The 16,377-nt window shown below is 37.9% G+C and overlaps 2 protein-coding genes across 2 annotated transcripts; one reads left to right on the top strand and one right to left on the bottom strand.

Moving 5' to 3' along the window:
• Positions 1-1,677: 1,677 nt before the first annotated feature.
• On the top strand, positions 1,678-3,256 carry LOC135196153 (protein SpAN-like). The gene is made up of 4 exons (XM_064222715.1): positions 1,678-1,771; positions 1,882-2,067; positions 2,442-2,576; positions 2,689-3,256. The coding sequence occupies exons 1-4, from the start codon at positions 1,680-1,682 to the stop codon at positions 3,029-3,031; spliced, it is 756 nt and encodes a 251-aa protein (XP_064078785.1). The 5' UTR covers positions 1,678-1,679; the 3' UTR covers positions 3,032-3,256.
• Positions 3,257-6,734: 3,478 nt separating this feature from the next.
• Positions 6,735-11,483, bottom strand: LOC135198544 (hepatitis A virus cellular receptor 1-like). Its single transcript, XM_064226231.1, has 5 exons — positions 10,459-11,483; positions 9,964-10,149; positions 8,904-9,038; positions 7,669-7,836; positions 6,735-7,476 (listed from the first exon to the last, which is right to left on the bottom strand). Exons 2-5 carry the CDS (start codon positions 10,146-10,148, stop codon positions 6,951-6,953), a joined length of 1,014 nt encoding a protein of 337 aa, XP_064082301.1. The 5' UTR covers position 10,149; positions 10,459-11,483; the 3' UTR covers positions 6,735-6,950.
• Between the last annotated feature and the right edge of the window lie 4,894 nt (positions 11,484-16,377).

Genomic DNA, 16,377 nt, shown 5'->3' on the forward strand with positions numbered 1-16,377 from the left:
TTATTGTAGAAAAAAGAAAATAGAGACTAACTTGGCAAATCTAAGAATCGGACATGTCAGCGTAAACTCCTATTTGCATGAATGTAAAATGATTGATTCGCTCTATGTAGCCATTGTAATATATTAGAAGATATCCAACATGTCATTCTAAATTGTAGAAAATTTATAGAATGGAATACGTTGATAGAAAAACTGATAGCAATGAAAGTAAACTTTAACTTAAATAACTTACTAGGAATACATAAATAAAAAGAAGTTCAGAAGAAAGTTACAAAGTACTTCAAGACATTTTTAGGAAAACTAACCTATTAAACACGCTATAACCATATTAAAATATCAAAACAGCCAGATTAGGCTAACTATGGTTAAATTTAACCACTAAAAAAATGAAGTTTGTACATGCAAGGCGACTACATTTAACAATGATATTTGAGATAGGGTTAGGGTTACATAAATTCATAGGAGGTATTTTGTAGCTATTAGAGTAAAGTGTTTTGTATAAACGTGATAATATCAGTGGAGGGGGAGCATGGATATTGTTTGAACGAATTTGTAATGATCGAGCCTCATGTGATTTAGATAAACTAATCATTCATCCCATAACTTAACAGCTAATACATACGATACTAATATTCCCCAACAAATAAAAGTTAGCATGACTAATCTTTGCATTTCTGTGATTTTGCATAACAGTACATTGACTCCAGTAAAAAGAAGACATCTCTCTTACTAAAATAAATAAGAAGAACACTAAACTTCCCGAGGTTAATTTCTCGACAATCCCATCCATATTAAGTTTTAAGTGTCCTAACCACACGTTAACTGGTTTTGGATGCATATATGTTAAAACTGCATCGAAATTACCCGAGTTATTCGAACAAAAAGTCAAGGGATAATTAAGAATGGAGAATGAAACCAGTGGAATTTGCACTCTACACCAGATGGATTAATTACTAAGCAAACGCGGTAAATTACAGATCTTCAATTCTTATTTGAGCGGTGGGTCATTTGCTATCGTGGTGTTATTACATTAATGCAACTAAAAACTTATAAAGATGGAATTTAGTTAAGCCCAATGACTTTTAAAGAAACTAAGTCACCAGAAAGGAATATTTATATAGCCATATTATTCGGGAAAAATATGGAGACCACCGAAAACCTATAGAGGGGTTTGAAAGTTACCTTGGAGCTAGAAGCCTTTACATCAGAAACACACGTTGCAGGTGATGAATGCAGTAGTACGTACTAACGTATACTATGCGTCATGCTTACCAAGTAAAAAAAAAAAATAAGATTTATTTGAATTAACATAACTTTAAAGAGAAAAAGTTTACTCTGGTTAGAGTATTCTTGGTGGAATTAAGATGACAAACTGATATAGCTTACTGAATGTCATAAACGAAAACTGATTTCCGAGAATACTGTAATAGATTACATAGGTGAAGAGAATCTTTCCTGTAGCTATGCCTGAAGTTCGTTGACTAAAGTTTCAAGTCTGTGTGCTCGTGTGTTTGGTATGAGTTCATAGTTGAACAAATATAGCGATTGCCAAAATGTGAATGCATCTTTTCTAAATGTTAATGAAGGAACTTCAGTGAAAGAGTTAGTTAATGACTTCATGAAAATGTTTGCCGATGAAAACAAGACAAATTCCCACCATTCAAGATTTTATATGCAAAATGTCAGGGCCACGGGAATGTAACCAACTAGGTATATATAAAGTGAGGATAGAAGAGTCGGGCATTAAGCTTCGGAGGCGAGCAGAAGAAAGGCAAGACCTTCGCCAGTCTTAAATAACGCATTATTTCTTGCTATCTAATTTAAAAAAAAAAACTCTACCTTGATTAATTCTTGTATTTCAAAGACAAACTCTTTTTACAGGATGAGTTTCTCTGGTACAATGTTGATGGGTGTCATCGCTCTGGCGATGGGCAGGGCATCAAGCTCCTTTGTTCCTGAGCCTCGCCTCCTGAGTACCCTTTCCTGTGGCTCCCATACCATGAAACCAGGGGAACGAGTCGCCATCCAGTCACCCAATTTCCCTTCCAATTACAAAATCAATGACAGGTTACGTAACCATTTGGGTTTATGAGCGATCATTGGATATATGGATCTCGATTATTACACAGGCCTAGGGTAGTTCTAAAAACAGCTTATTGTACTTCGTGACAGTAGAGCTAAAGTAGCGTTTAAAGCAAATTTTGGATTGTCTGGTGTAAATCAGTTTATATACAGAGGTCACAACAATAACGAATGTCTCTTCTGCTTAATTTTCTTCTGCTGTTGGACATTTGGTCCTGCAGCCTAGTATTTTGTTTCTTATTAATTTGGCTGGCTCGGCTAGCTGTCATATACTCAGTCTAACGCTTTCACCAAATCTGCTACGAGATAGACAAACTGATATTTTTTCTACAGGGAAATTACTTTTTAGTACCTTTCAGGTGCCAGTACGAGATTACCTGTCAACCAATGGAATCGACTTCCCTTGAATTTATATGTCCCAGTTTCCAACTAGAATCCTCGTCAGACTGTTCTGCTGACCGTTTCATTTTGGCGTCTCGTGGAAATCGTGTTGTGTAGGTTGAATTCTGGTTATTGTCCTAATCTTACATTTCAAATAAAGATAAGTTCCCGAAAAAGGCACTCAACTATAAAGCATGTCGATGTATGGATTCTTATTTCTTTCAGGAAATGTGGTTCCAATTCTCCTGATGGCACCAAGACATCAGATGGATGGTCAAGAATCACCTTCTTCAGCAACGGCCAAAAAACCGCCAAAGGCTTCCGATGCTACGTGTGGTGCCGTGCTCAGACAACAACACCTTCTACCACCACTGATGCAACTACAACTACTCCAACAACCACCACTGCTACTACCACCGGAACAACAACTACTGGAACCACCACTGCTGCTACTACCGGAACAACTACTACTGAAGCCACCACCACCGGAACTACTACTGCTGGAACCACCACCACAGGAGCAAGCACCACAGCTGCCTCTACAACCACAGCCAATTGTGCCAGGTAGATATACAGGAGACAACATTCAGCACCATCTTCAAAGAAAGTTCTAAAGCCTATCTAGCAAAACTTATCATTCCCGTCTAGAATTACAAATGTTCTTGAAATACTGTTATCTCCACACTTGCATAACTTTCATGGAAGGAATGTAATTGTATCTCACTTCAAGTTAAATGAAGATATAAGGAACAGATTGTCAGTTCTAAATAAAAGGGACGCAGACAAAAGCAAACCGTGGTTGACTTTGATTCCTACAACCGGCAGTTTGAGGTGTGAATAGTTTAAACTTTTCTTATACAACGAGGATAAATTAACTGTTTGCAAGAAAAATTGCTGCACGAGTGTCACAGAAAGATACATTCTCTATCTTTGGTAAATACTGTATCGTAATAAAGAATCTTAATTTCTATTGGAACATTTGAAATATAAGATTTAGGCCAAAAGCCAAACGCTGGGATATAATATGAGCACTGAAAAGAAGATTGAGAGTAAAGGCTTCAAAGGTTAATAGAAGAAAAACCTTGCAGCCGTATTCTAAAACAATTGTTAGAAATGGACAGTAATAGAGAAGAAAAAAATATGAACGGAGGTACAATAAAAGGATTGAAAGAGGAAGCAACAAGGCGCCGAAGGTACGCTACAAAGAACCTAAGTATTGGCTACCGCGCACCACGCGAGGCGCATTCATGGCACTACTCTCCTACGGTGCTTTATTTTCCTTTTTATCACCAACGCTATTTGAATATAGCGTGCTCAGTTTTATCTTGCTACTTTATCAGTTCCCTCAAAATTTGCGCCAAATTTAAAATACTTCTGCAAATTGTATCGCTGCATTTTTGTGTCAGGTTCTTTGATAATAATTAATCTAGACTGCTCTCTCTCTCTCTCTCTCATAAAACTTATATTTACACATTGCACTTTATACAAATTTATATTCGTAGTCAATTGAAGTTTCCGATATTAGTTAATTTTCAGAGACTTTTTCGGCGGTAGTTTATCTATTCTTGTTCCACAATGCTAATTTCACCGACATGCATTACATCAACAGACAAACAAACCAGCGTACTTAAAGTGTACAAAAATTGCGGTACTAGTATACAGTGATTAGAGTAACGCCGAATAAATGATGAAACTTGCACCAAGACGACGGCGAAATGTGGTTTAGTTGTGGGGTAAAGGCTGGGAAGTTGAATGAATTTTACTGCGCTGGGTTTATGAAGCGATTTCTAGGAGCGGTTTGTTTTTCTCCGACCGCCGCTGGACTCAAAGTATATAGGCGTTGAGCACAACTAACTTTGTTCGATGTGACGTCAGAAGCGGAGAAACCGCGGCAAAGTTCTGACTTTTCTCGCGGTTTCTCCGCTTCTGACGTCACATAGGACAAAGTTCGTCGACCAAAGCTCGACCGTGTGGGCGGGGCCTTAGATTCACAGTGTTTCTCAAACTGGGGTCCGTGGTCCACTGGAGGAACGCAAAAGTGTCTCAGGGGGACCACGAAGGGGTCACCAAATCCTATAGTTATATCATCCCCACACATAGGCTATAATTAGGATTACTCTTGCCATACGGTTTGGCATTAATATATGCTACTAAATATTCTTTTGCTTGTGGAATATAGATAAATTACAAAAAAAAAAAAAATATTCTTTACCACAATATGCCTCTCTCACTAGTTTTCTTATGAAGAAATAAAATGGAGAGAGAGAGAGAGAGCGCGCAAATATCGCCCGATATTACTGGTACACTGCACTTTTCACCGCCAAACACTAGTAATGAAAACCATGCCTGATGAGTTTAGCTATTTTCTTAGGGAAGTGACTGAAGCATTTAACTTCAGTAAAGTGAACGCACTTAACTCTCGTTTGTTTTCTGCATTATGCAAAGGAAGTGATTCCGAATTTGAACCTCTCTTATTGCATTCACGGTTAAGGTGGCTTTCCAAAGGCAAAGTATTGAAGAGTTTTCGTATTACGTGAAGAAATGCAGCAATTTTTGGTAGACACTAAGCAAGACATGCACGCAAAAATCTAATTCCGTTTTCATATTGCCTGTCATTGTTGGTTGACATAGTTGAACCCACGAATTCCCTCAATTTGTCGTTTCAAGGAAAACAGATCACAGCGGTGCCCTGAAAAAAAAAAAAATGACTGCTTTCAAAATGAAGCTCGCACTATGGCGCACTAAGCTAGTAATTTTGCTCCATTTCCACAATTAAATACATATATTGACGAAAATGAGCTTAATGTCTTAGACGATAAATCTTTTAAGTGAAGAAGTCACTCGTTTTCCTAACCTACTCTCCATTACGGATCTGCCTTCGGAGCATAATTCAATACAAGAACAGTTTATTGAATTTGATAATGATGCAGGTGAAAAAATTTTCCGTGAAATGTGCTGTAGTGATTCTGCAAAGTTGGCTCTATAAATGCCGATTCCACTTGCAACCATCTATTGAGTGTGACTCAGCGTTTTCCACACTACTTGCCATCAAAACAAAATCCCGAAACGGATGAGAAGCAACGAATATGAAAGTTGCACTGGCCAAAAAGCCAAATCTAGAAGAATTGGTTCAGGCAAAACAAATGCACCCATCCAACTGAACATGCATAAAAAAAAAATCAATTTTGTTGTTGTAGGAGGTTAAGGTTTCCAATTTTTAAATATATGGTTTCCAGTACCTTATGTTACCATTTTCCGAATATTTAATGGGTAAAATAAAGGTGAAGAATAAAATCGTTAATTCCGACACTCTTGTCGGTCCAATAATTTAGTTCACATTTAGCATACTTGCGTAGTTTAAACATGATGCTATCTGTAGGATTTTTGGTCACTATGCGCGCTCATTAAATTTGCCGTTCACTCGACCAGAATCTTGTTTCAAGTGTTTTTGTAGTTACATCTACTGGTTATCTTGTAGTTCGCACACAATCCGAACTCATGAGGGAAATAGAGGAGCAAACGAAAAGACCACCGTACTTTATAATAGAAAGGAAATGGAGGAATTTTGAAAGTCAACATGCCTGAAACTTAAGCTAGTTGGAAAAAGTCGATAAATTGAATTAAAGTTCTTTTGTGTGTCTCCTTTCCAAGCATTGGTGCTTCCCACCTTTTAATAACGAACGTCAACCCAGAGAGAGAGAGAGAGAGAGAGAGAGAGAGAGAGAGAGAGAGAGAGAGAGAGAGAGAGTTTTTTTTTCTTTTGGACCTTGAGATTTACCTGCAGATCGGATACAACCTCCTAGGCTGGGAGATCACTTGATCGGAATCCCTTGCATATGCAGGTTGTGAACGTATTTATTGCACCGATTCTGAGCAACGACGTGGCATTAAACTTTGCATGGATGCAAGGCGTCACTGAAGTTAGAAATATGGCCCGCATTTGGATGGCTCTGGTGGCCAATGGCACTGCATCCGAGATCGTCTGGCAGATGACTGTGAACTTCACTGGCTTCTAAATAGGTTTTGCTTGCAATGAAATATGGATTTGGAGGACCCGTCAGACGCTATTCCTTGAGATGACTGTCAGGCGGATGCAGCAAACACAGACAAGACATTATATGCATATTAAAGAATAATGCACTTCTGAATGCTGCAATGTAGTTCAAGATCAGTCTATACTTTGTACCATTTAGAGCGTTGAAATGGAATTTGATGTCTCAGCTAGGTCAGTAAAATCCTTTACAGAGTAGCCTAATGAAACAAAAGTAAAATGCAGTTGTGCAATCTTTATTCCGGCAAATTTCATAAACATTGGCCAACCCTTACGAGAACAGTACGGTATATAATTTGCAAGGAAAGTGTCCAATGCTATGCACAAACCTAGATACACAGTAACCATGATTTCTCTGGTCTTGAAGCATACAGGCCTAGGCAGGGGAAATACTATGATTTTCTTTTTCTTCTCCTACCATAGCTTATTGCGTTCATTAACAAGATACAGTTGGCGTTGGTTTTGGGGTTGTAGAAACGGTGGAGGTTGGGGTTGTTGTAGGCGTAGTTGTTGGAGTGGTTGTAGTAGTAGTTGTAGGCGTTGTAGTAGTAGTTGGCGTAGTAGTTGTGGTTGTTGGCGTAGTCGTCGAAGGTGTTGTGGTAGATGCTGTTGTGGTTGTTGGCGTAGTCGTGGTAGGTGTAGTTGTAGTAGGTGTTGTGGTTGTTGGCGTAGTAGTCGTAGGTGTTGTGGTAGATGCTGTTGTGGTTGTTGGCGTAGTAGTCGTAGGTGTGGTTGTTGGCGTAGTTGTAGTAATTGCTACTGTAGTTGTTGGCAGAATTGTGGTAGTTGTAGTAGGTGTTGTGGTAGTTGTAGTAGGTGTTGTGGTAGTTGTAGTAGGTGTTGTGGTAGTTGGCGTAGTCGTGGTAGTTGGCGTAGTCGTGGTAGTTGGCGTAGTCGTGGTTGTTGGCGTAGTCGTGGTTGTTGGCGTAGTCGTGGTTGTTGGCGTAGTCGTGGTTGTTGGCGTAGTCGTGGTAGGTGTTGTGGTTGTTGGTGTAGTTGTGGTGGTAGATGTTGTGGTTGTTGGCGTAGTTGTTTTGGTAGGTGGTTGGGGGGGTTTTTGGGTTGTTGACGTGAGTTTGTGGTAGGTGGTTGTTGGTTGGGGTTGGTTGGTAGTTGTTTTGGTAGGGTTTGGTGGTAGTTTTGGAGGTTGGCGGGTAGTCGTGGTGGTAGTAGTTGTGGTGGTGGTTGTTGTCGTTGGAATTTCCCAACACCAGATATAACATCTGAATCCTTGAGCAGTCGTCTGGGCGTTGCTGGCAAAAGTCAAGCGAGTCCAACCTGTTGAGGTTTTCGTGCCGTCTGGAGTGTTAGTCCCACATTTTCTGTAAGGAAAATCAATATTAAGTTGACTCAAGTTTGACTAATAACATATTTGACTGATTAAAAAAACAGGTTTCACAAGCAAAGAAACAGTTTGCTTTAAAAAAATAGTACTTGAAGTGGCAGAAACGAGTTAAATTTGCTTGTGCTGGAAAATGTAAATAAAGTACGATTTTTTACGTAGTGTTGTGTAGAAAAAGTATTTGGAACGCAGGAATTTCTACTTTAAGTGCTTGGAAAACCAGTTTGTGGTAGAAACATACAATGGTAAACGAACTACCTGTGTAACAATTGTACAATAAAGCAACTGTAATGAGCAAAAGAAAGTTTCACAGAACAATTCAAAACAAAATCTTTCCACAATTTTGATCTGTACTTTATACATCTTTCATTTATAAAATTGAAAAGTTGTGACTTCAGAAGGGTGGATTTCCTGAAATCTGGACGGAGAAAATGAGTGGAAGATTAGTAGACTACAAATTACGCTGGACTCCGTAACAGAGAGAGAGAGAGAGAGAGAGAGAGAGAGAGAGAGAGAGAGAGAGAGAGAGGACTTTCCCTAGGTCCCTCAGTGAGCGCGCGCGCGTTTGTGGAGATAATGAAGATATAACACCGTATTAGACTCGAAATATGAAGGGAAAAAGTCTTCCATAGAAGGCGGCTGAAGGAAGGGAAATCAAAGGAATATTTCATAAACAGTGGAAGCGATTGATGCCAAAAACCTACTTGAGTGCAGGACACTGAATAATAATGAAGACGAATTAACATCTGACTAGCAACAAAAATAAGGCCTAAGATCTCGGGGTACATGTTCGTTTGCTAACAAAATATTTGTCAAATTTTTTATAAAAATAAAAATATTTGATTATAGAAATAAAGGACAGGCTAATAGATCTAAAATGGTATAAATGCTAATAATTTACAAAAAAATAACGAAAGCGTGAAAATATATATAGAACTGAGACCGACAGTACCTCCAAACTTCGTACAGAAACTATGTATCAGTCTCTCCGTGAATTTCCAGCAAAAAAAAATGAAAAAAAAATAAATAAATAAATAAAAATCCTACTCTTCTCTGGCTCCTCGCGAGGTTACGATCAGGCGATCTGCCAAACAGTCCGTGGAGGATTCCAGTGAGAAGACAGGGCAGATGAACTCCAAGTACGTTGAAGCTTCAGTATTGCAAGTTATCTCATACTGGCATCTGAAATGGTAAATGTACAAGATGTACAGCAACGTTATTCTGAATATATATATATATATATATATATATATATATATATATATATATATATATACATACATACATATACATACATACACACTACATACATATACACATACATACACACATACATACATATACAACATACATACATATACACATACAAACACCATACATACACACATACTACACACATACTAACACACATACATACACACATAATACCATACATACACATACATACAACACATACATACACACGATACATATATATATATATATAGAGGATATATATATAATATATATATATATATATAATATTCTACAAATAAACCGGCTAAACTAGTACCATTTGATAAAAGAAGAATATAAACCCATGACATAAGATTCAATTTGGTGAAAATTAGGCGCATCGCATGTTGTAATAAACTAATGAACTGTCGTAAAACGTAGAGTACGTGTAATTATATAGAAAACAGTTGGTAAAAACCTTGTAATAGGGCATATGTCACTCAAATAAAACCGAAGTAACTGTTCGGGATGGAAATATTTTGTCCTCTTTCTACCTTCAATATCTCATAGTCAAGAGTTGCGCTACAATCTTACTAATATGCTACTGCTTATTCATATCTATTAAACCCTAACTATATGCTGTTATAATTGGTAAATATAAACGGAAGTTAAAAACATACATAATAGAAAAAGTGCCTCTGTATCCTTAAGTAAAGGAATGTTAGATAATATGATCGCTAACTGAAGCCGAGCTATTAATTGACATATGGCGTGACAGATGCTAAACACAATGACAAAATACAATTTTGAAAAAAAAGAGTTACGTTAACTGAGCTCTCCCCTCTTTCCACCACCAAAAGTATTCAGTCTAACCAATCTTTCTGCATCTTACCTTGAAGAAGAAGGGTAATTAGACGGAAAATTCGGCGACTGAACAATAACTCTTTCTCCAGGATTCATGGTATTGACACTGTCACATGCCAGGGTGTCGAGTCGTAGCCCAGGAGCGTAGGAAGAAGAAATCCTCCCCACAACCAGAGCGAACACCCCCAGGAACATTGCGAGAGAGAGATTCATCCTAAGAACGAATAGATTCCTTTAAGGAAGGAAAATGGCGCGTGGGATAGTGGATCAGGATTGACAAATGTTAAGTTTTCATTTGAGGGAAATTATTATTAGGATCATACTAAGTTTCTACCTTCATGTTCAATTTGCTAGTGGCTCACATAGCCCGACGATGAACTAATTACGTAATATTCTTTCACAATCGGAACAAGGTGTACAAAATCAAACTTTTTATAAGCTCTGTCTATATATAGAAGATAATTCATAAGGAAATCTATCAAAGTAGACTAAGTATTGAGAAGAGGTCGAAAACTTAACTCACTTTCCAATGCCACTGCAGCCTCTGCTCAACTCGAGGGATGTGACCTGTCGACTCACACTCAGCTTAATCTTATATGTGCCTTTACCTCTTAGGCGTCCCAAGGTCGTAAATCATCATCTGTCAGTGACAAATTGCCTTAAGCAATCAAATTCACATCTGTTGTAGAGGTAAATTGTTGACGTTAGGCCAAATATTCTAGTCAACAAGATAACTATGTTTGTACAAGGTGTGTTGTGAATTAGTGCATGAATACGAACGTATTTAGCTCTAAATGTGGATTGAACTATTTTCGCCCTTTAAATAAAAATGAAAACATTCCTTTAGCAATAAGCTACTCCGTCGACGGATAATGTAGTTCTTCCGTTTTTTCTAATTTCATAGTTACCAGTAACATCTCGACATCAAACACCGAAATTATTTCGCAAGGTACAAAGACTTCATTCATTATTAAAATTTTGCCACAAATGATTGTATATGTGTCTGACCATTTATGTAAAAAAGATCCAGTAGCAATTCGTTCCCTTTCATCGTCTATGCAAATACCACTGGGACCCAGACTTTCAAGTTAAATTTTTTCGGGGAATGTGGACATCATCTTGAATAAAGTCATTTTTTACTTCCACGATCACCAGTCCACCTTACAAAGAGAGCAGCGAGATAAGTTTTTTGACGTCGCTGTAGAAAATAGGGAACGCGACAACCATGCAGATATCACGGAGTTACATTATCTAATATAATTATTGTAACAGAGTCGAGTTATTTTTGTCACTCGCTGCATGGTTCTCGTGTCTTATGAAAACCTTCAACGGGCTGTCATAAGGTGCCAGATGTTGCCAAATATTTCATAAGAGAACTCTTGATACCGTGGATAAGTTGATTTTAAAGCAATTTTTTCCTAAAAACTTAAGATACAGATTTTATATAAGGTCTTTTTTTAAGTAAATTATTCATATGAATGATTGAAAAATTAAGTTTATTCCCGTAAGTGGGTAGTTCGAGGGTCCCAAAGCATATTACTTTCCAGGCCCTGTGATACAGCAGCTAAGATGGTCTAGAATACTGAAACAGTCGAAGGAAATGATGTTTGTCCAGTCATTCATGCAAAACATTATATATTCAAACCTTTACTATTCTTTACTTAATACCCATAAAGTAAACCGCTAATCACGGGAACTAATAATTCTAGCTGTGCAGAGGACTTGCTTAGATGCTTCGAGAACTAATGAAAATATGTTAATGCTTTGCCGCAGAACATTTTATTATAGAGCATCAGCAAAATTGGACAGTTTTAAAGCAGTTAAATAAAACATATAAAGAATTTACTGCAATATTAATATTTACCCTTTTATAAATAAATTCTCGTATTTGGGTCACAAAATTACCAGCAACAATATGCATAATGAAGCTACTGAACAACTGCGTCTTGATTCAGCGTAAGAGGAAATATTCTTATACAAGTTAATTTCAGTGACGACACTGAAGTCCAGTTATTCGGAAGGGTTTGCGCGACAATATTGTTCTTCACTAATGCATAACTAATGCACAAGAAACTAAAACGAATAAGATGTCATAACGATATGATCAAGTTTATGACATTTGACTTGCTTTGCCTTAGTGCAGTACAAAGTTTGGAGGTGACAAGGGAAATAAATTTTTTCATAAGATTGCCAGATTTCTGGTTATTCACGATGGATAAAAAATGGCACAGAAAACCGATACAATATTTTTTTCATATCTTATAACTTGAATGATATATATGTTAGAGAATAGTTTTTTTTAACTACGTATTGCTTATTTTATAAGTCTAGTCATATGACAAGATTTTTATGCATACTGGTAAAATACACATTGGGAGGTATTCCTTTTGTTATGATATTTGTATTTTCCTGTCATATTTCTTAAATAACCAACCTTGCGGCACCACTTTCAGTAAAATAATCTGGATTCATATTCGAATTACTTCGGAAGACCCTCTCAAACTTCATTTACAAGAATGATCGTCTGGATGCCGTTTAGTTTATATCATAGTTTCTCAATCTCTGATGAATTTCTTCGTAGTAGCTGGTAAATTATACAGCAGCTGTCCAGAGTTGATTTATTACTTGTTTCAATGTTGTTGTCGCTGTTGAAGATTAAGCCAGCATAAATACCAGCACGGGTTCTTGCTCTTCGAGCAGTCCTTAACAGTAGTTGTGATCCGTTTGCTTGTGTTTGTATGGTGTTTTACGTTGCATGGAACCATTGGTTATTCAGCAACGGTACCAACGGCTTTACGTGACTTCCGAACCACGTCGAGAGTGAATTCTATCTCCAGAAATATACACACGTCTCACACCTCAATGGAATGCCCAAGAATCGAATTCCCGGCCACCGAGGTGGCAGGCCAAGATCATACCGATCACGCCACTGAGGTACTGTAGATGTGATCCGCAACGAGAAAAAATGGTCATAAAATAAAGGAAGAAAAGGACAGGCAGGGTTACAAACCCCATTAAACCTTGCGGTACCCATCAGTGTGAGGAAAATTTTTACAGTAGAGTGTCCTGTTTTAGTCTTAAGAGAAACCAGGAAGGAAAATGGAAAAATTGCAGATCGAGAAAAAGGAAGAAAATCTAAGGATGATACTCCAAAGATTTCACTTTCTCTGTGGAAATAGAAAAATTTCCCATGTCATTTACGAATTTTGCAAGAGAGCTACTTATTCGAAGGATTTTGGATCAGATACGCTTGTATGTATTCCAATAGTGCTCTCTTGTCAACATGTTTTCCGGTCAGCTTCTCGAGAGAATGAGGATCCCTTCAACTGTGATGGTAACGAAACTGTCACTGGCTGTTTATGCTCTCTCTCGGCTGGCACCGACTGGAATATTGGAGGAGAAAGGAGTTGGGAGCGAGGAACAGGTGAGGAAAGTGAGGTTCGGATTTGGATGGTGGAATGGGATTTGGTTGAGAGGGACGTGAAGGTAATGACTCCATTGTCCTTGGTTTTGGTGTGGTCTACTTTCTTCCTTGGAGCTCGACGTTGTCTGTGGTCCGGGTGGTGGGTGTTGCTATGGTACTGCGGTTGTGGCTTCGGACTCCGTTTCATCTTGCTTTTTCGGCTTCGGAGTCGGCCCTGAAGGTGTAAGAACGATTTACGGTCATTTTGCCCACATATAGGAGTCAATTCCCCCATATAGAAGAATAAATTCGCCCACAAAATTAATATACCCACATAAAAGTTCATTCTCCACACATTCTATGTCATGTCCATCGATCACTTAATTTTAAGACAGTACCAATGGAAATTGGTGTACTGGGAAATCAAACTGGTTATCATACCAAGAGTTAGCCACTCGAAGTTGAGATTGTCTATGATAGAGTGTACATACTAAGTGCGCAGTTACATAAGCTCAAATAGCTCTGTTCGAGACGAGTACAGCAACGCCGGCGGGGGGGGGGGGGGGTGGGAGTATATTATTTCTTCCTTGTAAAAGGGAACCAGTATAGAGGTCCGATGTAAGAATCAGCATAGGGGTCCAGTTAAGAACCTGTATAAGAATCAGTTTTGGTTTTAACTGTTATGGAAGGAATAAATTGCTTTCACATATCCACCTACTGTTAAGAAATATTAAAATCATTACCAAGTAATTTTATTACAAGAAAGAATAACGCCGCAGGCCAGAATGACTGTAGGACGAGAACGAACCTGGTGATAAAAAAATAAACTTAATAAAAAAAATACATGCTTGCGAGATTCAGCTGCGCACTGGGCCATTCAGATGAACACACGCTTTTAGCAGCCGATATGAAGACCTCTCCCGCCTCTCAAGCTCATCCCAAGAAGTGAATATTTTACCCTGTAAATCGCTATATATTTTCCGCTTGATCTTCGTAGCTATTTTTCAGATACTACCCTTATATAGACAGATGTCAATTTAGCCTCTTTGTGGTGAAGACTTACAAGGAGGTCCTTCAATGTCATTATTGGTACGCTCAGACGTGGCCATGTGCAGCTGTGGATCCATGTACTTGAAATACACTCCAATCGGTCCACCTTACCGTAGAATAGAGTTCAAAGGTAAATTACACGTTAATTGCAACCGGCCGAAAAACTATCACTTTAAATTCTTATTCAGGAGGTATAATTCTATAGAAAAACGTCAACTGCCACAGTCTAGTTCGCCGCGCTACAAGGGCTTAGGTCTACCATTTTTTTTTCAGACATGATGACAAACAATAAGGGGACTTGTTTTGCATAGTCTGCTCTCACAAATGCGTTAGACAGTCACCAGCTGCATAAACGGGTGCCTGCATAGCTTAAACGTGCCATCAATGTACCATGACTAAGCCTTGGTTAGATATCCTATTTGCTGTATTGTTGCAAAGATCAAGTGGCCGCCTTCACGAACTGATAGGTTCGTGAAAGTTATGTTCGTGAAAGTTATGTTTAGGAGCTGCTTCGAGTTCAAAATTCGCGTCTTTGGGCTCTGTCGGTCTTAAATTTTCTGTTTGTTGTTCTTGCCAAGTGCTCTTTCTCAGGCAAGGTGAATTTCCCATATCTTGTAGAAGAATATCATCCACTATAGCCGACGCTGGTTAAAATAAGTCTTTACCTGCAATGTTACTTTAGTGGCGATGGCAGAGCCTGTGGATGGTTATGACATAAGTTGTTCGTTACAAATATTCCATTTCTGAGAGTTACTAGTGCCCTGCACGGGTTACTTTTAGGGTGGACGGTATACCACCAGTAAGTTAGATTTAATCGGTGAATTTTTTTTTCGTTAAGTGGTATATTTCAGTAATAAACAATATCATACCGTGGGGAACCCTTCCTTATAATTACCATATCCATATTTGGCTAATAGAGATTTTTCAGCAGTTTTTCCTGCCAAACAACTAATTCCGCACTATTTTCTTTTAACTTCAACCCCCTTTCGTTTCTATAAATGGACGGTTAATAAGAATTTTTATTTTTAAATTCGCAAACCTAAAACGTCGATTCTTTTTTTTTCAACTAAAGACAAATGAAATGCAAAAGTTTCTCTGTTGCCAGCAGATAAATTTAAGATTTTGCCACTGTACAGAAAACCATTATTTTGAATTCACTAGGCAAATAAGTTCATGAAAAACTGTTGAAAAAATTTAGGCTTTATTAACTAGCAACTCGCAAATGGGAGATCGTATTCATAGACATTTTTTCCAATTACACGGGTATTCGCAGAAATGACCTGGATCATTAAATATCTATCGAGCACTTAAAAATTTTATAGTTGAAATAAACTATCTTGACTTGCCTTCCTCTCCCTTCAGTCTTCCCTAATTACCTAGGGAGTACCTTGTCAAGCTATTTTCATTCTTTTAAATCTTATAAAGATTTCACATGGACATTTCACATCAGAATGCATGAAAATTGAAACCAAGCATCGTGTAGTATGCCACTAACTTTTCCACATATAGGATTTTACAATAGAGACTAGAAATTAAATCTGCTTACCTTAAGCGGATCATCCATACTTCATTTTTTTTGTAAAAAGGCTGTACATTTTGATTTTATGTTGGTTTTATCACTGTGGATTGACAACAGTCAACGATCCTACATGGTTCAACAAGGAATTCTGGAATGAACCTATCACTTGCTTCTCTTACTTTTTTCATTATTTCTATCTTATACGACACACGATGGAAGCACACAACTCAAAACCTACAGTACTTTGTTAAATGTCTGGAAAACATCTCTGACCGTACAACTGAACTGACACACTGCAACTGGCGCGAACAAGGATCATATATCCTAGCAAAGGAAACAACTCGTCCTTGCTTTACGCTTCAAAACATAACAGAATGAACCAGTCGTAAGTGGCAGCAAAAACTAAATAAATAAATAAATAATTAAAAACGTCGATTTATTGCGTAATGAGTAGGAATTATACGACGGAT

The sequence above is a fragment of the Macrobrachium nipponense genome, chromosome 23 (genome assembly GCF_015104395.2).
Source record: "Macrobrachium nipponense isolate FS-2020 chromosome 23, ASM1510439v2, whole genome shotgun sequence".
Taxonomy (NCBI): domain Eukaryota; kingdom Metazoa; phylum Arthropoda; class Malacostraca; order Decapoda; family Palaemonidae; genus Macrobrachium; species Macrobrachium nipponense.